Consider the following 27,672-nt stretch of genomic DNA (forward strand, 5'->3'; position numbering starts at 1 on the left):
AAGCCATGACCAGCTCAATCAGTGTGCTGGGATCACCCAGTGAGTGCGCTCTTAGCTCACAACTTTAGGATGCCATGGACACACATGTGCATAAGCTGGGTGTTAAAGCCCACTATTCCTGATGCCAAACATATGACTTATGCAGTCAGCAAAAGGTTAAAAAGCAGATACTTACTGGAAGTGGTTTTCTTACGATTGGTTAGAATTGCACAGTTCTAAGTTTAGCAGTCACACAAAGTTCAGTCAAATACCATTTGAAAATCAGTTAAAAATAACATTTTAATTTAAAACTACAAAAAAAAAAAAAAAAAGAAAAAAGAAGGGGAAGTGCTTAGGAGTCGGCATCTTCATCCTCATGCTGTAGTTGCTCTATCAGACGCTGACGTTCTGCTGCCTGTCTCATCTTCATTAACACTAAACTTTCAAAATCTCTCTCTGATCGTACAGAATTCTGCAAAGAAATGAAATTCATTAACATGGTATACATTTACATGAAAACGAAATACCTGGTATTTCTAACAATGGTAAATGGAACCTAGTTGGTAGCTTTGAGCAGCAACTCCACTTTCTAAAATGTCACATATAATCCATTTTACTTTTGTAAATGTATAGACAAGCCACATTTGGTGGTCTTGCCCTAAATTAACAAAGATTACTCCAGATTCACATCGGTCATCCAAGTAGGAATTGATAGAACTGAACCCAAAAAAAAAAAAAAAAAAAAGCTGGTAAGTCCGCCTAGGTCTATTCAGTCTCTTATCAAGAATAAAAAAGAAATTAGTCACTTATTTCTTGTGCACTAAAGCATAATACTGTAAATGCATGGAAAAACCGGGACATTAAATTATCTTAACGTTGTAAGGAGGGTAACAGGTACCACAATGAATGAAAAAAATGAGAAGGAGGAGGGGAATATGTTTCTATAAGCCTTCTCCCTACCATCCTCTTCAGTCCCATAACTTTTTTTTTTTTTTTTTTGGTACTTGTATAGCAATATCAATTTACGCAGCACTTTACATGTATAGTGTACATTCACATTGGTCCCTGCCCTCACAGAGCTTACAATCCAAGGTCCCTAACTCACATTCATTCATACATACATACATACATACACTAGGACCAAATTTAGACAAGAGCCAATTAATCTACCAGCATGTCTTTGGAGTGAAATCAGAGTACCCAGAGAAAACCTATGCAGGCACAAAAAAAGAACGTGCAGGTAGAGTCGTGGTTGGGATTCAAATCAATTTTTTTCAGTCTCTCTCCCTCCTTTATGTTGATCTCCTAAAATATAAGCTTGTCCACATTACAAAGAAAATGGACACTGGACTCTTGCATATTAATAAAATGTAAGGTGAAGGTTCACCTTACATGGATTCTATGGCATCTAGGGGATCCATGGAGCAGCTGTATGTGGCTCTGACATGAATGAAGTGTCCCAAGACATTTCATTTGGGAATCTAGAACAGCCTTATGTAAGCTGTTCTAGATCTGGCAAGTTCATTTATGAGATGAATGAGGAAAGCAGCAACATTAGAGATGGAGACATCGGGGGTACTAAGGGACAGTGGTGTATTTAAGTTTTGTGCTGCCCTAGGCCTGACTAAACCCATGCACCCCTAATTTAAATATGACCCGCCCCTTCTTGTCAAGGCCACACCCCTTTGAGTTTAAGTCCCGACCTGTCATCCGTAAACCACATACCTTTCCATTTTAGGCTCCATCTTTTCATCTTAGAGCTCCACCTCTTCCTCTCTCTACATTAAAAGTGGGTACCAAGTGTAGCCTCATCACTGCCCTTCAATGCAGCCTCATCAGTGCCCATCAATGCAGCCTCACCGGTGCCCATCAATGCAGCCTCACCAGTGCCCATCAATGCAGCCTCACCAGTGCCCATCAATGCAGCCTCACCAGTGCCCATCAATGCAGCCTCACCAGTGCCCATCAATGCAGCCTCACCAGTGCCCATCAATGCAGCCTCACCAGTGCCCATCAATGCAGTCTTACTGGTGCCCATCAATGCAGTCTTACTGGTGCCCATCAATGAAGCCTCACCAGTGCCCATCAATGCAGCCTCACTGGTGCCCATCAATGCAGCCTCACCAGTGCCCATCAATGCAGCCTCACCAGTGCCCATCAATGCAGCCTCACCAGTGCCCATCAATGCAGCCTCACCAGTGCCCATCAATGCAGCCTCACCGATGCCCACCAATGCAGTCTCACTGGTGCCCATCAATGCAGCCTCACCAGTGCCCATCAGGGCAGTCTTGCCAGTACACATCAGCACAGCCTCACCAGTGCCCATCAGCGCAGCTTCAACAGTACCCATCAATGCAGCCTCATCAGTGCCTGTCAACACAGCCTCATCAGTGCCTATCAATGCAGCCTCATCAGTGCAGGTTATCAGTGGCCATCAGTGCGGCCTCATCAGTGCCCATCACTGTAGCAAATCAGTGCAGCTTAAGAGTGCCGCCTAATCAGTGGCAATCAGTGCAGCTTTAACCTCTTTAGAGCCCTTTAACACTGAAAGCGCCCGGGCGTCATCGGTAAAGTTTTAGCACAGCTTTACCGTCGTTTACCGTCAAAGTGCCGCCCTAGGCCTGGGCCTTGTTGGCCTAGGCCTAAATACAGCAGTGCTAAGGGACATACCAAAAAGTCACTGAGAAATTTAAGCAGAAGAAGCAAAGGATGCAGACGAGCTTCTTCAAAAGGGAGCATGAACAGCACATCTTGAAACCCCAATCTGCTTTAAAGGACAAGTCAAACCCTAAGACTAAAATCTCTACATCTACAGACATCCACAATCTAACACTAACCTATCTAACCCTATAAAGAAGAAATCAGTATACATACCTTTTTTGAAGCTGATCCAGCCCGATCCCACACTAAGCTGTCAGCTGCGGCTTCGCTGTGGAGGTGGGTGCAGAGGTCATAGCCGACAATGTAAGCTCCATAGTAAGTCTATGGGTGACGCCACTTCCTATTCATTTTACAGCCGTTGTTGACTGTGTCCTCCGCAGAGCTTCCCCCGCTGAAGACCAGAATGGCTTAAAAAAAAGGCATGTATACTGATTTTTTCTTTACAGGGCTAGATAGGTTATACTTATATCGTGGATGCCTGTAGATGTAGCGATTTTAAGGTTAAGCTGGACTTTTCCTTTAAAATCTTTGCCTGGCAGAGACCTTGTATTTTGTTGCTGTGCTTAGTCTTGCCATTTATGACCTTTGACATGAAATGGTCTTCCACAACCTCACCTTAGTAGTCTTGTTTGGTTGTTCCTCACCCAGTTTTAAGCCTCCTACATATGAAATTGATGATCATTGGCATCTGCTTTGCATAATTGGTTAATCATACACCTGACTAATCCTACAAAATCCCTGAATTAGTACAAGTATACAAAGTGTGCAAGTGTAAAAATTGATGCTGGTTTCAAGCTAAAGAGTAGTCACACCACATATTGATTCGATTTAGATTTTTCTTCAGTTCGCTCACTTTGCGTTTTGTAAATGGATCAAAACAATTAAAATCTATATTTTTGAGACAGAATTCACACTATAAAACATCTGTCACTGCAAGGACACAACTGTTTTCAATGATTCACATTGCAACGCATGTGCTAAAATGCAGACACGCCGAATCGCATGGCACTGTACAGCAACCGCAGTGTATTGTTCTGTTGTACATTCTGTACACTTCACATAACGTTTGTGCAAACACAAAAAAAGACACTGAACCGCACACCACACTTCCCCTTACCGCAGCTGGGAACGGACACCTGCTGTAGAGGTAAAAAGCTCCACCAGCTCTCAGTCATGTGTGAATTCACCCTGAAAGCATTCTTACTTTACAGGATTCCTTCACCCCTACCTAAAACTTTTGCACAGCATTGTAGGATAGGATAATAGTGGTCAAGATAGACTAATTTTTTTGTAATTCCTTTATTTTCCGTAGAAAGTGCATTTTACAGCCAAAGTAAATAAAAGAGATATATATAATAAAATCAGACTGCAGAAAGGGTCACACAATGAGATCAACATATCAACTGCCCAAGCAATACACTGTATGGGCGGTACGAAAGAATAGCACGGTGTATAGAACGTTGCCGGTGCATAGAGCCGGGAAGACATCCGAACCAACTACATGAGAGACCCAAAACACATTCATAGATGCAAAAACTTTGCAACAAAATAAAAAACTCTTACAATATAATCGGGAGGCAGGGCATCCCGATAGCCAGCTGGGCCCAGAGATGGGACAACGAGGTAGGGACAATGCAAGCAAAGATATTCACAGTATCTGAATGATACAGCCCATAACTGAGCCAAGTATACGGAGAAGGGGGGCAGTCAAAAGGAGAAGAGGGTAGGGGGTCAGGTATCTCTAGAGTGAACGAACAACGAAATCAAGAGCAGGGAGAAAAAAAAAAAAGGGAGGAGAAGACAGGCAGTGCCTCCCACCCAGGGAGCAAAGCTAACATGTCTCTTGTAACAAGTCTCTTGAACTCTGGTAGCTATGGAAGATTTCTGTGCAAAATGGAGGATCTTCTTCTGAGAGTCAGTGAATTGGGTGCCAAGATCCAATTCCCACTTAGAGAGAAACGGAGGAACAAACCCTTCCACCGGTCGAGTTAAAGAGGCGTAAACTATCAAGAGACTGATGAATTGGCTCCCCCGTGACAGATGTTTCAGTTCCGCGAGCTGAGATATGCCCGGATCCGCGAACACCTGCAAAGGAAATTACACAGCTAAAGGCCACTGAAGAAGTTCAAAAAGGGGGGTCTGTAGCAGATACCCCAGCATCTGAGGAGAGGTGGCCATAGGGTCCCACAAAGTCACATAAATGAAGCCGGATGCCCACTGCCAATTGTTTGAAATGAGGGTTCTGAAGGCCAGGTGAGAATTCTGGATTATCCAAAACCGGCACCATAGGGGAAGGTATTGGTGCCACTGAGGAATGTCGAAAGGTGTCTCTGGCCACCAATAGTGTGCTGCCCATTGTAGGGTGATCAGTGACTTTTTTTTGGCACAGGTGAAGTGATCCAGGGCCAGCTCTTGGCCATGTCATTAGAGTCTTCTAGTTGCATGGCCACCCAATGTTTTGCCTTCGCATGGCAGTGCCAGTCCACCAACCTAGTGAGATGAGCCACTCTGTAGTAGGGTAAGATGGGTCTTTCCCCTCCTTTGGGATAAGGGAGATAAAAGCTCTCAAAAGTATCCACCGGAAAGGGATTCCCCTTCCGTGATAGAATTGAGGGCAGAGACCTGGGGGCGGGATAGCGTCTCAAAGAAGACTTTGTAATAAGGTCAGAGTGTGGCCATCAGAGCCAGGGGCCTTCTTTGGCTTCGAGATGGCCAGGGCCACCACCAGCTCGGCAGCTGTGATAGGCTCTTCCAGCTCCTCTTGCACTGCAATAGGGAGTGCTGGCTTGCCTGACGAGGTAAGATAGGACTGTGGGGTGCATCAGTCATTGGGAGGGGGGTCAGTAGGGGAGGAACAGTCTAAACTGTAAAGACCTTTGTAGAAGGATCAGAACTCTGTTGCCACGTCGGAAGATGTAGTTAACCTATGCCCAGAAGAGCCCATGACATGGGAGATGTAGGTTTTCGCAATGCCCGAGCCAACAGTGTACCAGGTTTGTTTGAAAATTTGTACATTGTACGGTGTTGCCCATGCCAGTTTTTGCTTCATTTGGGGAATCACAAGATCCTGATATGTGGCACATGCGAGGCTGGCCTTATGGAAGTACTCCAGGCTACAAATCTGAGCGAGGAGTTCTTCCGTGCGACGGGTTCTTTCCCTTTTAAGACGGGCCCCTATTCTGATCAGCGTGACCCGGACAACTGTCTTATGTGCCTCCCAGACCACCAAGGGATTAGTGATTGATGCTTCATTAAATGGAAAAGTAATCCCGCGAAGTGGTCAGTAGCTCAGAACGGATCTCCGCCGATTGGAGCAGGGCCTCATTCAGTCTCCAAGATGGAGGGGTCTGGGTCACTGGACCCAATTGAAGCGTCAAGTGGACCAATGCATGGTCTGAAAAAGATATGATGTCAATACAGATGGACACTACTCTGGGTAAATCTTTAAGCGTCAGCAAAAGATAGTCTAGTAGCGAGTAGGTGTGATGGACCTGGGAGAAAAAGGAATAGTTACGGTCTTGAGGATGTAACAACCGAAAGGGGTCAACCAGATGTAGAGTGTGCAGGTCTGCTCGCTGCGCCTCAAATGTCCAAGGGACCGATTTGGTCATCAGGATGCTAACTCCCTTAGATTCAGAGATGGGGGAAACACTGTGGTATGCCATCGGGAAGGCACCATTGGTCAGTTTAGGGATTCGATCTCCACGAAAGTGAGCTTCCTGCAAAAAAAAGCAACTTGAGTTTTAGATTTTCGCAAATCAGCCAAGAGCTGTGTTAAGGCCATGCACGTTGAGGGAGGTGACATTAAGGATCCCCCCTAGGCGAGAGGCAGAGAAAGACGCAGAAAAGGAAAGGGAAGGAAGCAAGGAAGGAAGAAAATAGAGGGAGAGGTGAAAGGGAATAATCTGTATACAATGTGATTGAGCAGAGAACCATGGGTAAGCACAGATAATGCCCACACAGGGGTCTGCCCTAATTGGGGGCGATTGGAGCGTTAGAGGCTGCCCAGGGCGAGCAGCTACAAGTCTCAATAATACAAAACATTTGGAGATGCACGGGGTGATAGCAATGAGAAACATATTATAGGTAATTTGAAAGCCAGCCAAATTAAAAATAAAACCAAAAAAAACAAAAATAGGAACCAAGGACCAACATCTAGGACCGTACTGTGACGGTGCACTGGGGAGACCCATACACGGCAAGACAGTCAGATACAGGGTTCAGGAGGAACGTAGTCAGGAGACAAGCCAGGTCTGGAACCAGATAAGTACAACAGGAGCCAAGGGAACAGGCAGAAGAAGGGTCACAGGACAAGCCGAGGTCAATGCAGGCGGAGTTCAAGGGATGGTCAAGACAAGCCAGGTAGTAACAGGAATCAGGATACAGGTTTCACGGTTAACAGGATACTCAGGAGCTGAAGACGAAACAGCACTGGAACCAGGCACTAGCTGGGTTTTAATAGGCTATTTGGCGCCAGCATCAATCGCGGGCGCGTGCAAGCGTTGGTGTGCACTAGGATGCGCGACGGCTTCTGTTTGTGCGCCAGTTCGCGCATGCGGACTTCTATGCGCCAATGCTCGATTCCTATGAGCAAAAGGAATAAGAGATATTCTGCACTTAAGAGTTCTCTTGGAAGGACGAACTTGTCTGCTGGCATGTGCACCCTGACAGCCTCTCTACTATGCCCCAGGGCACCAGGACAGAGGGTCAAAATGCATACATGGATATATGCCACAGATAAAAGATACAAAAGCAGGCCCAGTACCCTTCAATATCACCACAGTGAGGAGAGACACACATCTGCTGGGCAGGCCCCATTACCCCTCTATCAAATAAAGAACGACAACCGGGGTAAGCAGGGGGCTAGAAAATATAGGGAATGTACGGGCACCGCCACATGGGGCCAGCATACTAACAGCCAGGGTTGGCTGGGGAGGATTAGAGGTAATGTGGTATGGAGCCTGTCCGCAGACCCCCACCTCTTGCACACAGGTCTCCCCATCCGCAATCCAAGAAGACAGGAGAGAGTGATTAACATGTTAATACAAAACACCTCCAACTGTGCCCGGAGGCCAAAAACAGTGCAGAAAGGTTACTGGTGGAAAAAAAAAAAAAAGGGAAAAGAAAAGAACCCCCCCTCTATAATCAGGGGACCACATGAGAAGTTGAGTGGTTGTAGGCATATTAAGATACAAACCAGTGTAGCCCCGAGAGTCAATATATGCCAGAGTAACCTAGTGCGGTGAGTCTCAAAAAACTGCTGGGTCTCCCCAAAAAAGATCCACAAGGACAGCTTCTGTAATGTCTTACCAGCTACTTAACAGCTAAATAGAAGAAGTAGTCAGGCCTCGGAGGAAGTTGGGTGGGATCTAGAGGCCTATCGACTAGAGGCACGAAAGTCTGATCCGTTGCGGTCTTGGCAAAGGTGGGCTGAGTGCCTTCTGAGAAAGTAGGTAATCATACCAGTTGGAAACGCTGATAGCAGGCTTGTCTATGAAGCTGAACAGGTCTGGAAGTTGATCTGGTGAGCAAAGATGAAATTCAGATCCCAGTTTCCTCACAATTAGATGGAAAGGGTGGCCCCAGTGGCAAGCAGCTTCTGCTTCACAGATCACCTCGAGAAGAGGTTGCATAAGCCCTCGCATGGCTTGTGTTTGCCTGGAGACATCGGGGTAGATTCATATAAGGGCTGCATCAAAGAAAGTCGGGGCTTTCGCCCAGGCAAGGCATAGGATCTCCTCCTTGATGGTGAAAAAAAAATATTTATCCTGCAACGTTCCCGCGGCAGCTCCGGTGTAGCAGGGCCCTGTGAGGATGAGGAAGGTGCCCTGGGGCCCGGCACACAATGAACTCTGTCCAGCTCTATCTCAGAGGTAGGAGGCTTGCCCAGGACCTTGTTCAGAATAGCTACCACTGTGGTGCGGAGGTCCGGATCTATAGTGGCCTCAGGGATGCCGCGGAGGCGCAGACTGTTTCGATTCGGGTTTCCCCATCTTCTAGCCGCAATTGGACCTCAACAAGGTGGCGGCGGAAGGCCTGGTGCTCAGTTTCCAAGGTGGTGATGTGGGCATCTGTAGCGGTGGTGGAGGATTCTAGGACCATCACCCTCTCGACAGTATCCACCTGCTGGCGGAGATCGTGGAGCTCCCGTGTGAGAGCATTCACAATTGAGGCCGCCATGACCTGGAGGTCTTGCTTGGTGGGCAGATCCGCTACTAAATCCCAGAGGGACCCCTGTGCGGCCGCCTGTCCCTTCTGTGTGCTCAGAGTCTGGCTGCGTGTTGGAGTACGGGATAGCGGCCTATCTATAAGTGACGGCAAGTCCCCTACTGCTGCAGCCCCTGCCTGTGTACCTTTCCTGCTGGTTTTAGTGGCGGCACTTGCTGCGGTGACTTGCGGCAGCGCCATCTTGGCCAGTGTTCTTGCAGGAGAAGAAACAGCGCGCTGCCCCAAGTAAATAGTGAGTGATCTCAGGTCCCCTCGGCTCCCCGTGGTCAGCGGGTGTTTGCAGTCCCCAGGCATGAAGTAGCAGCTCACCTGCACAGTCCAACAGGTGATTCTCGGCTCTCTCCGATGCAGAGCTCCAAGTGCGTCTTCACGCTTCCACTGCCAAGCCACGCCGATATAGACTTATCTTTGACTACTATAAAAGTTTAGGGGGAGATTTACTAAAACTGGAGCATGCAAAATCCGGTGTAGCTCAGCATAGAAATCAGCTTGCAAGTTTTATTGTCAAAGCTTAAATCGAACAACCTGAAATTAATTAGAAGCCAATTGTCTACCATGCACAGCTGTACCAGATTCTGAGTGCACCAGTTTTAGTAAATCCCCCCTTACTAATTTAGGGTACTCTTATGGCCTCAAAAAAGATGCTGTTTTCGTTGAAAAGTCCCTGCTCTGTACAAGTTAATGAGTGCCGTTTATATTCACCTTGTTAAACCTAGTAAATAAAAAATAAAAACACACACACAAAAAAATCCTCCCATATGGCCAGTAACAGCTAAAAAATGCAAATGGGGTTGTTTCTAGCAGGAGGTAGATGCTGTTAAAATAAAAAAGCAACAAAACAGACCCAAGGCACTCAACCATAAAATGGACTAGCAGTTATATGTGGTAGTAACATGCATCCTATTGACCCAGTCCATGCTGCATGCAATCCACTGAAGGAATAGAGAAACACAAAGGCTATATGCTGCACACTGGTAAAATCAGGGTATACGTGAGAAACAAGTAGATAAATTGGAGATGAATAAAACTTGCTTCCATATAAACTATGAAGTTTTATTATGTGGCCATGGATAAAGCACACAGTTTAGATAAAAACAGTCATGTATAAACGACACAGTCAAATTTTAAAAAGGTAAAAGCCCAAGTCTCACCCAGCCTCAAAAACTAAATGGAGGGCCCAGCACTTGTGATGGAAACAGGCTCAAGGTTCACATACCAGCCGGAAAGCACATGAAGGCTCGCTGATTATCTGATTGGAGAGAGAGTCCCCTGGTTCCTCTCCTTTTTCTGACACGGGCCGATGGAGTGGCCACGTCATCTCCCTTGGCCTGTTGCACTGTCTCCATCCTGCGAGCGGCCATCTTTCTGGTGGGCTCCAGCCCTACTACACACCACACTGAAGTTTGTCTTCCTTGTGGGACACCAACAGCTCGTCTCAGCAAGCCTTCATGTGCTTTCTGGCTGGTATGTGAACCTTGAGCCTGGTTCCATCACAAGTGTCAGGCCCTCCATTTAGTATTTGAGGCTGGATGAGACTTGGGCTTTTACCTTTTAAATTAGACCTTTGTTCACACATGACTGTTTTGTGTGCTTTATCTATGGCCACATAATAAATGTAACTTCATGGTTTAGATAGAAGCAAGTTTCATTCATTATTCTTCAATTTATCTACTGGTTTCTCACAGATGAATTTACCAGTGTGCAGCCTTTGCGTTTTTCGGTAGATGCTGTTAACCTTTCAGCTGAAGGCATAAAAAAAACAAAACAAAAAAAACACACACACACGTCCCTGACCAATTTTCTTCAGAACACAGCAGCTCCATTTTAGCATGACATGGGCTCCATTACACATTTTTCTGTGATCAAAAACTAAAAAGATTAAAACAGTAAATTCAGCCCCCCCGATAAAAGAATCATGTCCAGCTTACCTGTGAGGTGTGAGTGGTAGAATCGAAGGATATCTTGCTCTGATTATCGGACACTGCAGAGGGAGGTGGTGTGCTGAGCCAAGAAATTTTGAGGGGATTATTCAATAAACCAATCTCATTCCTCACTGCTAGTTCCTATGGAGACAAATACAAGATGCGTCGACTGTTTAAATGTAGACATTACATTAAAAAGGAAGAGACGGAATTATAAGCAACATAGTATAACCCATTCTACACTCTATGCCTATTCGAACTGTAGGAAGTTTGGTCTTTTTTCCGAACCGCCTACGTTACTACTACGCTGCCCAATTGCAGGCTATAGCCTCCTAGGGTTACCCTCCTGGCGTATAATCGCTGGACCCAAATAGACAAATTATGGCTAGCCCCGATACACCCAAACAATTTATTATGTAATATAAGTGCTGATGTTCTCTCCGACTATTTACTACTGTACATACCATGAATTTGCTGCGCAATATCTGGAGGCAGCTAAAAACTCTCTCCAATCTGGAGCCTCCTTAGTGACAACTTTCCTTTATAATCCTAAACTACCTGATAGTCTCACCTCTCAGATGATTTCTCCTTCGTTACAGAGAAACCCCTTTCACTATGGTCACCTAGTGAACCCAGTAACAAGAGTATTACTCTTTCAATGAGCACCGGGCCAAACATGAGCTAGCCCGTAGTGCCTTTTTTTGGCCATCTTCAAAATTAGACACTACGCCCTTACCTTTATGCCTAAACCTTAAATTTTCTAAACCATCCCCATTCGAATGCTTAATCTTGTCTGAAGGGAATGGGAATAAGAAAATAAATAAATACACACACACACACACACACTTTTAAATTCTTATATGGATTCCTTGGGGAAAGTATCTCACAAAAGTGAGTACACCCCTTACATTTTTGTAAAGATTTTATTCTATCTTTTCGTGTGACAACACTGAAGGGATGACACTTTGCTACAATGTAAAGTAGTGAATGTACATCTTGTATAAGAGTGTAAATTTGCTGTCCCCTCAAAATAACTCACACAGCCATTAATGTCTAAACCGCTGGCAACAAAAGTGAGTACACCCCTAAGTGAAAATGTCCAAATTGGGCTGGAATAGCCATACACCCCCCCCCCCCCGTAATTCGACTCATTAGTGTTACAAGGTCTCAGGTGTGAATGGGGAGCAGGTGTGTTCAATTTGGTGTTATCGCTCTCACTCTCTCATACTGGTCACTGGAAGTTCAACATGTCACCTCATGGAAAAGAACTCTGAGGATCTGAAAAAAAGAATTGTTGCTCTACATAAAGATGGCCTAGGCTATAAGAAGATTGCCAAGGCCCTGAAACTGAGCTGCAGCACAGTGGCCAAGACCATACAGCGATTTAACCAGACAGGTTCCACTCAGAACAGGCCTCGCCATGGTCGACCATGGTCAGCGTCATACCCAGAGGTTGTCTTTGGGAAATAGACTTATGAGTGCTGTCAGCATTGCTGCAGAGGTTGAAGGGGTGGGGGGTCAGCCTGTCAGTGCTCAGACCATACTCCGCACACTGCATCAAAATCGGTCTGCATGGCTGTTGTCCCAGAAGGAAGGAAGCAAGCTTCTTCTAAAGATAATGCATAAGAAAACCCGCAAACAGTTTGCTGAAGACAAGCAGACTAAGGAAATGGATTACTGGAACCATGTCCTGTGGTCTGATGAGACCAAGATAAACTTATTTGGTTCAGATGGTGTCAAGCATGTGTGGCACCAACCAGGTGAGGAGTACAAAGACAAGTTTGCCTTGCCTACAGTCAAGCATGGTGGTGGGAGTGTCATGGTCTTGGGCTGCATGAGTGCTGCCGGCACTGGGGAGCTACAGTTCATTGAGGGAACAATGAATGCCAACATGTACTGTGACATACTGAAGCAGAGCACGATAACCTCCCTTCGGCGACTGGGGTGCAGGGCAGTATTCCAACAAAAAGACACCAAACACCCCTCCAAGACGACCACTGCCTTGCTAAAGATGCTGAGGGTAAAGGTAATGGACTGGCCAAGCATGTCTCCAGACCCAAACCCTATTGAGCATCTGTGGGTCATCCTCAAAAAGGAAGGTGGAGGAGCGCAAGGTCTCTAACATCCACCAGCTCCGTGATTTTGTCTAGAGGAATGGAAGAGGACTCCAGTGGCAACCTGTGAAGCTCTGGTGAACTCCAAGCCCAAGAGGGTTAAGGCAGTGCTGGAAAATAATGGTGGCCACACAAAATATCGACACTTTGGGCCCAATTTGCACATTTTCACTTTTGTTGCCAGCGGTTTAGACATTAATGGCTGGGTTTTAAATTATTTTGAGGGGACAGCAAATTTACACTGTTATACAAGCTGTACACGCACTACTTTACATTGTAGCAAAAGGTCATTTTTTCAGTGTTGTCACATGAAAAAATATAATAAAATATTTACAAAAATGTGAGGGGTGTACTCACTTTTGTGAGATATTGTAGTTATATGCTTAAAAATGGGAGGGTAACTCTACCCTGAACAATGGAAAATTATATGGTCCCGTGCAGCCAAAAGCTCTATTTGTACACGCTATAAGGAAAATACTTATAAAAAGGTACTATTTTTTTGTTACATGACACCATCTCGCTTAGATGCTATATACCCATCGACCTTGGATCGCTGCTGGAGATGTCTCCGTGATCAGGGCACTTTATTTCATATCTACAGACAATGCCCATATTTACAGTCTTATTGGAGCTCGGTCCAGGGCCCTCTCGATCAGCTGTTTAAGGCGGATATTCCTTTTCATTCACAACTATACCGATTAGAACTCCTCCCTCCTAAATTACCTGGGTTAGCCAAAAAGTTGGCCACACATATTTTAACGGCGGCCAGATGTTTAAAAGTCCTTCACTGGGAAAAAACAGAACCCGCCAACATTAACTGATCTCTATACCAGGATAAGGATGTAGAGGTTATGGAGTCCTTGACAGCCTGATTAGCTGAGAAGGTAGATCATCATTATGCGATATGGTAGCCCTGGTATCTCAAGATGGATATCTTGAGATTTTTCTTTTCGTGAGATGAAGTCTTCTAGCCCAGGAGTGATGAGCCCAGCTGGTTGATGTCTCTTATGTTTTGCTTTATCTTTTCTTTAATGGATGCACAGGCTCTGCTATTATAAGATGTCAATACGCTGATATTGTGTGTTTAGTATATGGCACCCCCGCCCTTTTTATTATAGTGCTATGTTATTTTTCTCCGGGGTACACTTTAGATTCTTGTGTTAAATGTTGACAGGTTGTATTTCTTCCCAGTTTACTAATGAAAGCTTGCATGCTAGCCAAGGGAAGTTACCTTCTTCTAAATTTTGTATTGAACAATATAAAAACTCAAAAAAAAAAACCCACACAGGAAAAGGAAGGGAAAAAAAAGATGGTTAAAAAAATAAATAAATAAAAGAAGAAAAAAAACAAAAAAAAAAAAAACAAAAAGCAAAATAACACCAAACACAACACAACTCAGCAGCAGGCTTTTTTCAAATACACAAATGTATATGCAACTTTAAATGTCTGCATAAATTAAGCCTTGGCACATCAATGTACTGTACATAAACTGTGTGCACACAGATAAAAAGACAAAGGCTACTACAGTGTCTTTGATCCAGAATTATAGTCCAGGAATAAAAAGCAGACCCTGGATAATGCCTGAACAGTGATAGGTGGTTTGAACGTATCATATGAACAAAATGATTGAATTTTACTGAACAGGGACACCCACCCACCGACTGATTGAAATTTGGCTGGTCCCTGCTGAACCGGCTACATTTTGATCAGTCTAAGAAGATTTATGTCTGAGATTTGCAGATAACAAAAGTTTTGATCTCCTGTAGGAAAGCTGTGGAAGCGCCAACTGAAGATTGTCAGTTTTATCAGATCTATGTTGAAACAAGTGCTAAGAATGATCAGCAAAATGGGCATGCTGCAAGAACTGGAAGATGCCATCCTTAAAAAAGATAAGTCAATAATGTAGTCTTTAATAGAATCCTCCATCTCCTAGGCAAATACAAAGTGCTCTACACATATGGGCAGACATGACTTCCATGCAAGGCCCCTTTCACATGGGGCAGATCTGCTCAGCGGGGGATCGCTCTGTTGATCCCCGCTGAGCAGGTGGATGACAGGTCCATCTCTGCCCAGTGTGCAGGGACGGACCTGTCAGAGCTCCGCTGTCCTCTATGGCAAGATCTGATGAAAACAGACAGCCTGTCTGACATCTGCCTGCCCATACAAGTCAATGGGTGGCCCGCTCAGATCCATCTGAAAAAACGGAAAAGCGGATCTTTGCAGGCCGATCGCGTGAAAGGGGTCTAAAACACTAATTTAGATGCCTCCAAGAGGACAGCACAGCTAAATTAAATAGCTTCCTTCCTGCAGCTAAGAAATTGTAAAACTTGAGTCCTCTACAGTGGTTGAGTAATCCCTTTTAAAAGGCAGTGATGCATTGGATCAAGGTTTCATAGGGTAATGTCGCTGCCAGAAAGGGCCGAAGAGTCAATGAAGAAAATTAAGACTGGGAGTCTGAGCAATAGTAAAGTCCATAAAGTAAATTGAAATCATTATCCAGGGGATAAAACTCCTTCACATGATCAGGAGGCCATGAAAATATAGGGCACTCTCAACCCACTCAGAAAAATTACCCAAAATCGGGTCACTGAAAAAAAAACAAAAAAAAAAACAAAAAACAGATGATTCACTAGGTAGAATCAACTAGAGTGGACATAAGATCACTTAAACATAGGACCTACAGGAGTAGGATGGTTGGATGGTGGGGGCTTTAAAGCCAAGTCAGCGATATTAACAGCTAACACAGAATAAAGGAATTGGAAAGTGCTGTATACAAAAATAACCTGTTACACTTACCGGTATTTCTGGGAAGTCTTCCAGGATGGCACCTTGAGATATGACTGGTCCCACCTGACAGGAAACACAATCAGCAAAGGAGGTTAAAACCCCCACCCCTCCCTGTGCTCCTCAGTTGTGAAAAAGTATTGACCCACACCAGTGCACGAGAGTGAAAAAACACCTCAAATTCATATATTAGTTCAACCACACCACTAGAACGGGTGGGAAGTAGGCCTGCCGTCCTGGAACACTTTTCAGAAATACAGTTACCGGTAAGTGTAACAGGTTATTTTCTCAAGTCGTCTTCCAGGACAGCACCTTAATGCCACGTACACACGAGCGGACTTTTCGACCTGACTGGTCCGACGGACCGAATCTGGCAGACAATCCAACCATGTGTGGGCTCCATCTGACCTGCAGCGGACTTTAGATTTAGAACATGTTTCAAATCTTTCCGACGGACTCGAATCCGGTCGAAAAGTCCGCTCGTCTGTATGCTAGTCCGACTGACTAAAACCCACGCTAGGGCAGCTATTGGCTACTGGCTATCAACTTCCTTATTTTAGTACGGTCGTACGTCATCACGTACTAATCCGTTGGACTTTGGTGTGATCGTGTGTGGGCAAGTTCGTTAGTTCGTTCAAAAGTCCGTCAGAAGTCCAGCAAAAGTCCGTCAGAAGTCCAGCAAAAGTCCGTCGGACCAGTCTGGTCGAAAAGTCCGCCCGTGTGTACGCGGCATGAGAGAAGAGCAAGTAGCTCAGGCCTACCTTAGGGCGGGACAACAGCCTGTAGAACTTTTCTACCAAAGGTCAGGTCCTGAGGCAACAACAACTCCACCCTGTAGTGCCTCAGGAAGGTGCTCTGGCTTGACCACATAGCTGCTCTGCATATCTGTTCCATTGATGCTCCAGCTCTTTCTGCCCAAGAGGTCACCAGAGACCGGAGTAGAATGTGCCTTGAGATTGGAAGGAGCCGTTCTGCCTGATTTCTCATAGGCTATAGTATAAAGGTCTGCCTGATCCATCTCGCTCTAACTGCCTTGGAAGCTTGCTGACCCTTTTTCTGTCCGAAAACGCTAACTAAAAGGTGATTAGATTTCCTGAACTCCTTCACCCTATCCAAATAAATCAACAGACAACATCTGATGTCTAAACAGTGGAAAGAACTTTCTCATTCTGAGGATTAGAACAAGAAGACAAAAAGGATAATTTCTTGCGTCCTGTGGAATTTTGAGGCTACTTTTGGAAGGTACAGGGGATCTTGCCTAAGTACCACCCTGTCCTCAAACAATAGAAAAAAGTGCTCTTTAATTGACAGAGCCTGGAAGTCACTTATCCTCCAGGCCGACGTGATGGCCAGTAGGAAAGCTGTCTTGAGGGCGAGTAACTTAAGAGGGGAATGAATCAATGGTTCAAAAGGCGCCCTGGTTAGGGCCTCTAAAACTAAAGTTAGGTCCCAAGGTGGAAATTTACTCATTAACACCGGGGGACATTCTTTCTCTTGCCATCAAAAACCTTTTAAATCAGAGGATCAAGAGAGAGTCTTTTGTCCAAAAAACTGGACGGGGCTGCAACTTGAATCCTGAAGGTCTTGGCTCCTAGCCCCTGATCCGCGCCATCCTGGAGAAAATCCAGGATTGCGGGGATCGCTTGCTGGGAAGTCCCTCCCCCCCTCCCCGACACCAGAAGGAGAAGACTCCCCAGATCTTGTCATAAATTAACCGGGTAACCGGCTTTCTACTTGAAAGGAGGGTGTCAATCACCTTCTCAGAACACCCCCTCCTGTGCAGGCTCTCCCTCTCAAGAGCCAAGCCGTCAGTTGGAAGAAACTGGGGTTCGGGTGACAGACCGGGCCCTGAGAGAGAAGATCCGGCCTCTCCGGGAGGCACTGAGGAGACACTGATCAGTTTCCTAGTGCCGGAAACCTGGTCCTCTTGGGCCAACAAGGAGCGATCAAAATTAGCTCCCCTGCTGAAAGGCTCAACTTTTGTAAAATCCTGGGAATGAGGACCGGGGGGGCGTACACCAGATGAAAATCCCAAACCTGGGCCAACGCATCCACCCCCTTCGACCCGTGCTCCTTGAAAATGAGAAGAACCTCCTCACCTTTGGGTTTCCTCTGCGGGCAAGGAGATCTATCTCTGGTCTGCCAAAAAGGCGACACACCAGGGAGAATACTTCTGGGTTCAATTCCCACTCCCCCTGGAGAATAGTCTGCCTCGATATTGTAAGCCCCCTTTATGTGCACCGCCGAGATAGAAGGAACTCTGTTCTGCCCACTCCAGAAGTTCCTGGGACAAGGATAGAAGGGAGCGCGACCTGGTGCCTCCCTGATGATTCAGGAAGGCTACCACAGTCGCATTGTCGGAAAGAACCTGGATCTCCCTGCCACATATTCTTTCCTCGAAGGACCCTAGGGCCACTTTGACCATCAAGAGCTCCAGGAAGTTGGAGAAGGCCTCTCTGAGTCCAATCCCAGACACCATGGGCTCGAAGCTCTTCCAAGTGGGCCCCCCAACCCAAGGCGCTTGCATCCGTAGTCAGCCTGAGGCATTGAAGCTGAGCCGAAAGGAGGCCCAGCTGCAACCTCTGAGGACTGAGCCACCACTGCAAGGACTCCCTCACCTCTATTATAATGGAGACCCCGTAGTCCAGTGACCCTCTCTTCCTTTCCCAAGAGGACAGAAGGAATTGCTGGAGAGTCCTGGAGTGGAGCTGGGCCCAAGGGACCGCAGGAATACAAGATGTCATCAATCCTAGGACTCTCATTATCTTCCAGTAGGATGTACATTCTGTTTGGATACGACTGCTGACATGAGGCCTTCTGCTTTTCCCTGAGGTAAGATCAGCTTTTGTGTTGCCGAGTCTGAGTCTATCAGGAACCCCAAAGACCTTGGTCTGAGCAGGAGTCAAGGATAATTTCTCTTGACTAACCAGCCCAGGAACTCCAGAGTACTTACTACCTTCTCTAGGTCGGCCAGGAGATCTCGAATTTGATTGTAAACTAATATGTTGTCGAGATAGGGAATTAAAGTTACCCCCTGGAAATGGAGGTATGCTACTACCTCTGCAAGGATTTTTGTGAACACCCTTGGGCTGGAAGCCAGACCGAAGGGAAGGGCACAAAACTGCCAGTGCTGAATTCCCAAGCCGGAGGGGATCGCAAATCTCAGAAAAGCCTGATGTTCTGAACAAATGGGGAAATGAAGGTAGGCGTCCTTCAGGTCTATAGTGGCCATAAACACATCCTTCGGGAGGTGTCTCCTGAGGGTATAAACACTTTCCATACGGAATTTCTTGCACCGTAGAAAACTGTTTAGCTTGCTCAAGTTTATAATAGGGCGGTACTTCCTCGAGGGCTTTGGAACTACAAAAATGTGGGAATAAAATCCCTGTCCCGGTTGTTGCGTTTCAACTGGCACTATAACCCTCTGATCTGCCAGCTGCCTGACGCTCTGTAAAAGAGCCACCGCCTTTTGACAATCTTTGGGAAGGTGGGTTAAGAGGAAGCTCGGGGGAGGAGGGGAAAGAAGCTCCAACCTGTAACCCTCTCTTATTTTTGTAGGATGTGGGGGCCCCTGTGTTACACCCTCCCACTGGGAAAGAAAGTGGAAAAAGCCTTACCCCCCCCCGACATCACTTGGAGTCTTTGTTGGTGGATTTCTGTCTGGGGAAGAGGATACCCCCTCTTTTTGTTTGTCCTCATCAGCACCCCAACGCCTGGTAGGCCCACTCTCCTTTTTCTCCCGAAAACGTTTTTTTTAGCCTGGGGGCCTCGAAAAAAACCTCCCCTTATCCTTTCTGGTTTTTATGGGAAACTTTTTGCCCTTTTCGGTGGACCTAGAAAGGGCCTGCTCCAAACCTGTGCCAAAAAGTAGGGAACCGTCAAAGGGGAGTCCACACAACCGTGTCTTTGATGTGTTATCCCCCTCCCAAGTTTTCACCCACAAGGCTCTTCTTGCAGAATTCAGTAGAGCCCCCGAATTTGCAGTAGTACGAACTGTTTTGACAGCTGCATCTGCCAGATAAGCTACCACACTACCAATAACCTCTAGGGAATCCAGAACCTCCTTAGATTTAGAGGTTCTGGCAACATGGTCCCATAATTTGGAGACCCACATATCCCTATTCCTAGCCACATAGCCTGAAGCCAAAACAGGACTCATAGCCGCTGCATTGGCTTCTCAGGTCCTGCGCAGGAGGGTTTGGCACCACAGTCCATTTGGTCCCTGATGTTACCTGCATCTTCAAAGGATAGGTCTGAGTGTTTAGAGACCTGGGCCAGGGAAGCATCTAACTTAGGTGTTTTAAGGAATTTTCCCTCTTCCTCGTCTTTAAAGGCGCATCTTTGCTTCCAAGTCTTCCACTCCCTTAAAATGATATCCTTAACCACTTGCCGACCGCCTCACGCTGATATACGTCAGCAGAATGGCACGGGCAGGCAGAATCACGTACCCATACGTGATAAGCCTCCCGCGGGTGGGGGGTCCGATCGGACCCCCCCAGTGCCCGAGGCAGTCGGCTTTGGTCTGGCAGCGTTCAGTGATGAGGGGGAGGCCATCCATTCGTGCCCCCCCCCCTCGCGATCGCTCCCAGCCAATGAGAATCCTCCCCTGCCTGTGTGTAGTACACACAGGCAGAGTATGTGATGTCATCTCTCCTCGGCTCGGCAGTTTCCGTTCCGGCGCCGAGGAGAGAAGACACCTGAGTGAGTTGCACAACACATACACTTACAGTAGAACATGCCAGGCATACTTTACACCCCCGATCGCCCCCCGATCACCCCCCAATCACCCCTCCCCCCCCCCCGTCACACTGACACCAAGCAGTTTTTTTTTTTTCTGATTACTGCATGGTGTCAGTTTGTGACAGTTACTGTGTTAGGGCAGTTAGTATTAGCCCCCTTTAGGTCTAGGATGCCCCCTTTAGGTCTAGGATACCCCCTAACTCCCCCCCCCCCAATAAAGTGTCGCTGGTGACGCTAGTTAGGGACGTAAATATTTAGATTCGCCGTCAGCGTTTTATAGCGTCAGGGACCCCCATATACTATCTAATAAAGGTTTTAACCTCTTGATTGCCCCCTAGTTAACCCTTTCACCACTGATCACCGTATAACTGTTACGGGTGACGCTGGTTAGTTTGTTTATTTTTTATAGTGTCAGGGCACCCGCCGTTTATTACCGAATAAAGGTTTAGCCCCCTGATCGCCCGGCGGTGATATGCGTCGCCCCAGACAGCGTCAGATTAGCGCCAGTACCGCTAACACCCACGCACGCAGCATACGCCTCCCTTAGAGGTATAGTATCTGTACAGATCAATATCTGATCCGATCAGATCTATACTAGCGTCCCCAGCAGTTTAGGGTTCCCAAAAATGCAGTGTTAGCGGGATCAGCCCAGATACCTGCTAGCACCTGTGTTTTGCCCCTCTGCCCGGCCCAGCCCAGCCCAGCCCAGCCCACCCAAGTGCAGTATCAATCAATCACTGTCACTTACAAAACACTAAACACATAACTGCAGCGTTCGCAGAGTCAGGCCTGATCCCTGCGATCGCTAACAGTTTTTTTGGTAGCGTTTTGGTGAACTGGCAAGCACCAGCCCCAAGCAGCATCAGGTTAGCGCCAGTACCGCTAACACCCACGCACGCAGCATACGCCTCCCTTAGTGGTATAGTATCTGAACGGATCAATATCTGATCCGATCAGATCTATACTAGCGTCCCCAGCAGTTTAGGGTTCCCAAAAACGCAGTGTTAGCGGGATCAGCCCAGATAACTGCTATCACCTGCGTTTTGCCCCTCCGCCCGGCCCAGCCCACCCAAATGCAGTATCAATCGATCACTGACACTTACAAAACACTAAACGCATAACTGCAGCGTTCGCAGAGTCAGGCCTGATCCCTGCGATCGCTAACAGTTTTTTTGGTAGCGTTTTGGTGAACTGTCAAGCGCCAGCAGCCTAGTACACCCCGGTCGTAGTCAAACCAGCACTGCAGTAACACTTGGTGACGTGGCGAATCCCATAAGTGCAGTTCAAGCTGGCGAGGTGGCAAGCACAAGTAGTGTCCCACTGCCACCAAGAAGACGAACACAGGCCCGTCGTGCCCATAATGCCCTTCCTGCTGCATTCGCCAATCCTAATTGGGAACACACCACTTCTGCAGCGCCCGTACTTCCCCCATTCACATCCCCAACCAAATGCAGTCAGCTGCATGAGAGGCATTTTCTTTATGTCCTCCCGAGTACCCCTACCCAATGAACCCCCCCAAAAAAGATGTTGTGTCTGCAGCAAGCGCGGATATAGGCGTGACACCCGCTATTATTGTCCCTCCTGTCCTGACAATCCTGGTCTTTGCATTCGTGAATGTTTTGAACGCTACCATACACTAGTTGGGTATTAGCGTAGAGTACAGCATTGCACAGACTAGGCACACTTTCACAGGGTCTCCCAAGATGCCATCGCATTTTGAGAGACCCGAACCTGGAACCGGTTACAGTTATAAAAGTTAGTTACAAAAAAAAAAGTGTAAAAAAAAAAAAAACACAAACAAAAATATAAAATAAAAAAAAAATAGCTGTCGTTTTATTGTTCTCTCTCTCTATTCTCTCTCTATTGTTCTGCTCTTTTTTACTGTATTCTATTCTGCAATGTTTTATTGTTATTATGTTTTATCATGTTTGCTTTTCAGGTATGCAATTTTTTATACTTTACCGTTTACTGTGCTTTATTGTTAACCATTTTTTTTGTCTTCAGGTACGCCATTCACTAATTTGAGTGGTTATACCAGAATGATACCTGCAGGTTTAGGTATCATCTTGGTATCATTCTTTTCAGCCAGCGGTCGGCTTTCATGTAAAAGCAATCCTAGCGGCTAATTAGCCTCTAGACTGCTTTTACAAGCAGTGGGAAGGAATCCCCCCCCCCCCACAGTCTTCTGTGTTTTTCTCTGGCTCTCCTGTCTCAACAGGGAACCTGAAAATGCAGCCAGTGATTCAGCCAGCTGACCATAGAGCTGATCAGAAACCAGAGTGGCTCCAAACATCTCTATGGCCTAAGAAACCGGAAGCTACGAGCATTTTATGACTTAGATTTCGCTGGATGTAAACAGCGCCATTGGGAAATTGGGGAAGCATTTTATCACACCGATCTTGGTGTGGTCAGATGCTTTGAGGGCAGAGGAGAAATTTTTTCAAAAAAGAGTACCTGTCACTACCTATTGCTATCATAGGGGATATTTACATTCCCTGAGATAACAATAAAAATGATTAAAAAAATAAAAATGAAAGGAACAGTTTAAAAATAAGATAAAAAAGCAAAAAAATAAGAAAAAAAAAAAAAAAAAAAAAAAAAGAAGCACCCCTGTCCCCCCTGCTCTCGCGCTAAGGCGAACGCAAGCGTCGGTCTGGCGTCAAATGTAAACAGCAATTGCACCATGCATGTGAGGTATCACCGCGAAGGTCAGATCGAGGAATGTAATTTTAGCAGTAGACCTCCTCTGTAAATTTAAAGTGGTAACCTGTAAAGGCTTTTAAAGGCTTTTAAAAATGTATTAATTTTGTTGCCACTGCACGTTTGTGCGCAATTTTAAAGCATGTCATGTTTGGTATCCATGTACTCGGCCCAAGATCATCTTTTTTATTTCATCAAACATTTGGGCAATATAGTGTGTTTTAGTGCATTAAAATTTAAAAAAGTGTGTTTTTTCCCCCAAAAATGCGTTTGAAAAATCGCTGCGCAAATACTGTGTGAAAAAAAAAATGAAACACCCACCATTTTAATCTGTAGGGCATTTGCTTAAAAAATATATATAAATGTTTGGGGGTTCAAAGTAATTTTCTTGCAAAAAAAATAATTTTTTTCATGTAATCAAAAAGTGTCAGAAAGGGCTTTGTGTTCAAGTGGTTAGAAGAGTGGGTGATGTGTGACATAAGCTTCTAAATGTTGCGCATAAAATGTCAGGACAGTTCAAAACCCCCCCAAATGACCCCATTTTGGAAAATAGATACCCCAAGCTATTTGCTGAGAGGCATGTCGAGTCCGTGGAATATTTTATATTGTGACACAAGTTGCAGGAAAGAGACACTTTTTTCTTTCTTTTTTTTGCACAAAGTTGTCACTAAATGATATATTGCTCAAACATGCCATGGGAATATGTGAAATTACACCCCAAAATACATTCTGTTGCTTCTCCTGAGTATGGGGATACCACATGTGTGGGACTTTTTTGGGAGCCTAGCCGCGCACGGGACCCCGAAAACCAAGCACCGCCTTCAGGCTTTCTAAGGGCGTACATTTTTGATTTCACTCTTCACTGCCTATCACAGTTTCGGAGGCCATGGAATGCCCAGGTGGCAAACCCCCCCCCCCCCCAAATGACCCCATTTTGGAAAGTAGACACCCCAAGCTATTTGCTGAGAGGTATAGTGAGTATTTTGCAGACCTCACTTTTTGTCACAAAGTATTGAAAAATTGTCTTTCTTCATTTTCAAAAACAAAAAAAATTTCAAAAAATGAGAGCTGCAAAATACTCACCATGCCTCTCAGCAAATAGCTTGGGGTGTCTACTTTCCAAAATGGGGTCATTTGGGGGGGGGGGGGTTGTGCCACCTGGGCATTCCATGGCCTCCGAAACTGTGATAGGCAGTGAAGAGTGAAATCAAAAGTTTACACCCTTAGAAATCCTGAAGGCGGTGATTGGTTTTCGGGGCCCCGTACGCGGCTAGGCTCCTAAAAAGTCCCACACATGTGGTATCCCCATACTCAGGAGAAGCAGCTAAATGTATTTTGGGGTGCAATTCTACATATGCTCATGGCCTGTGTGAGCAATATATCATTTAGAGACAACTTTGTGCAAAAAAAAAAATTTGTCACTTTCCCGCAACTTGTGTCAAAATATAAAATATTCCATGGACTCAACATGCCTCAAAGCAAATAGCTTGGGGTGTCTACTTTCAAATATGGGGTCATTTGGGGGGGATTTTATGCCATCTGGGCATTTTATGGCCTTCAAAACTGTGATAGGTGAGTGAGGAGTAAAATCAAAAATTTACGCCCTTAGAAATCCTGAAGGCAGCGATTGGTTTTCGGGGCCCCGTACGCGGCTAGGCTCCCAAAAAGTCCCACACATGTGGTATCCCCGTACTCAGGAGTAGCAGCTGAATATATTTTGGGGTGCAATTCCACATATATGTAAATAGACAGTATATAAGACATACATATGATATTATAGATAGTCATATACTAAAACAGCGCTATGTTGAACATAAAACAGAAGTGTGGCCAACTACACACATAAAAAGTCCATTAGACTAGTGCAATATCAGTTGTGATTCAGAGAGTGTTCAAGTAGATCCTAGAGCATGTCACAGCGTGCACCTTCCACCGATCATTCCAACTCCACCATATGTGAACACACTCCCCTTCGGGGGTCAAACTCACCAGAGCTTTAAAAAATCAAAGCATCCAATTAAGAGATATTCTGGACCACCTCAATACAGCACTTCTCTGGGCAATAGGGAGATGCAGGGGCTCCAAACCATTCAAAAAACGAGATAAGGCATATATAGCGTAATTCCGTTTTATTAATGAAAAGCACCCATAACATAAACACTTCCCCAATGCTAGCAACGTACCAGATTATAATAAAAACATAGCAGATTAAATTAATATCACCATGCACCGCACCGTGGCCGTTTGGAACCGGTCTCCGCAATAGACAAAGCGGTGATGACTTCCTCGTTCCGGGTCCGACCTCGATGGAGCGCAAGCGTCACTTCCTGCGTCGTGTAAGCCACGCCCTGACGCGTTTCGTCATATCCTGACTTCGACAGAGGGCGTGGCTACACGACTAAACCTACGGGCTTAAATTCTCCCATCTCTAACCTCCGCATCCAATCACAGCCTCAGGGGGTTGACAGGTGCACGTCAACCTCACCAAGGAAACAGCGAAGGCATTCAACAGGAGGGGGAGAGGGACAAAAAGCCACATAATGCACTTCATACCATACGATTACCATAACAAAAGTAAACAATACAGAGTCTCATAGCGGCTGCAGACCAGCATTCCAAACCAACTATCTTTAACATACTCACGTCTGCAGATACTATCTTAACCCATTACAGGTGATAATATGCCAGCATGATGGTATATAATAAAACATACATGCTCTACTTATCATATTGCAATCACTACATGTAAGAGATGAACTAAACATTGTAGTCTAAAAACAGCTTATTACAAATATACATAAAACCTCTACGATAAAAAAGATAAAATTACTAAGAGAAAGTGCTACTCACAGAGAGTCAAAGATATGTATATAAAACTATGTAAAATAGTGTATATATAAGAAAATTTGTATATAAAAATACTCAAATATATATAAAACAATTAAATATATAAAAAAATTTAATGTCTAGAAAGAAGTAAGTAAATCCACAAGACCCTGACATGGCCCTAATCGCAGACCCACTCCTAATCAGTAGTCACTTATAAAACAATTGATGTCCAAATCGACATTTAACCCCTTTGGCGCTAAAGTGTCTGCCAAGAATATCCACTGGGTCTCCCTCTTGGATAGGTCTCTAACCAGATTGGAGCCCCTCCACCTGGGCTTAAGGTGGTCTATGCCCCAAAATTTTAAACCTGAGGGGTCCCGATTATGCTTCAATTTAAAATGGAGCGAAACATTATGGTCTTTAAAACCTAATTTTATATTCGCTATATGCTCTGCAATTCTAATTTTGAGCAGTCTCTTTGTTCGTCCTATATACATAAGACCACATGGACATTGCAGAGCATACACTACATGGGAGGTGTTGCATGTGATGAATTCCTTGATATCAAATTCTCTGTTATTAGAGGTCGATATAAACCTATCTAGGGCCCTCAATGGCCTGTTCACTTCTTTACAGGCTCTACATTTCCTGCAACTGAAGAAACCATCTCTCTCCCAGAAAGTAGGGGGCCTCGCAGGAGGATCCAATACTTTTTTTTACTATTTTATCAGAGAAGCTTAATGCCTTTCTATAAATAAAACCTGGTTTAGGAGGTAACACTGAATGTAGCATTTTGTCCATCAGTAGGACATGCCAATGGGTAGCAAAGATATTTTCCACCTCTCTATATTGAGAGTGGAAGCCTGAAATAAAGCTCCACTCCTGGGCATCATTGTTTCGAGAGGGCCGAGATTCCTCCAAAAACGACTCTCTCGGTACCAGAGCCACCTCTTGAATCGTAGCATCCAAGGTCTTTTCTAGATAACCTTTTTCGATAAATCTCTTCTTGATAATCTGAGCTTGTAACAGAAAGTCAGTTTCATTTGAGCAATTCCTTCTTACTCTAGCTATCTGGCCCTTGGGAATGTTCTTGAGCCACATAGGGTGGTGTCCACTGTTAGTGGGCAAGTAACTATTAGAGTCGGTGGGCTTGAAGTATACCTTAGTCCCCAGACTATTTCCCTGTCTGAAAATAGTAATATCCAAAAAATGAATATCACTTTGGCTATATTCACTAGTCAGTTTGATACTTTTCGTATTCAAATTAAGTTCACTGAGAAATCCCTGTAGAGAGTCCATAGATCCCTCCCAGATAAAAAACAGGTCATCTATGTATCTTTTATAAACTAGGAGCTGGGGACGAGCGACTGAAAAAACGATCTTGTCCTCCCACTCTCCCATAAACAGGTTTGCTATACTGGGGGCAAATTTTGCCCCCATAGCAACACCTCTACATTGGGAATAAAACTGGCTATTGTACCAAAAGAAATTATGGCTAAGGCAAAAATCTAGGGCGTTTCGTATAAACATTTTCTGGTTGTGCGGGAGATCATCCCTCTGGCAAATCGCCCAATTTAGAGCCAGGAGGGCATCATCGTGTTGGATAATTGAATATAGAGATGCCACATCCGCCGTTACCAGATAGAGTTCCTGCCTGTCTGTTAAATCAATCTGCTGCAAAATCTGTGACAGACTTTTTGTATCCCTCAGGTATG

General features: G+C 45.4%; 1 protein-coding gene across 1 annotated transcript in view; it reads right to left on the reverse strand.

Annotated features, from left to right (window-relative positions):
• Positions 1-261: 261 nt before the first annotated feature.
• DNAJC17 (DnaJ heat shock protein family (Hsp40) member C17) overlaps positions 262-27,672 on the reverse strand; it is a 65,985-nt gene continuing 38,574 nt past the window's right edge. The window contains exons 10-11 of the mRNA XM_073609412.1: positions 10,797-10,931; positions 262-451 (exon numbers count right to left, since the gene is read on the reverse strand). Coding sequence (XP_073465513.1) covers positions 332-451; positions 10,797-10,931 — 255 coding nt within the window. The 3' untranslated portion in view covers positions 262-331. The remainder of the gene's footprint in view (positions 452-10,796; positions 10,932-27,672) is intronic.

Source organism: Aquarana catesbeiana, linkage group LG13 (assembly GCF_042186555.1).
Source record: "Aquarana catesbeiana isolate 2022-GZ linkage group LG13, ASM4218655v1, whole genome shotgun sequence".
Lineage (NCBI taxonomy): Eukaryota > Metazoa > Chordata > Amphibia > Anura > Ranidae > Aquarana > Aquarana catesbeiana.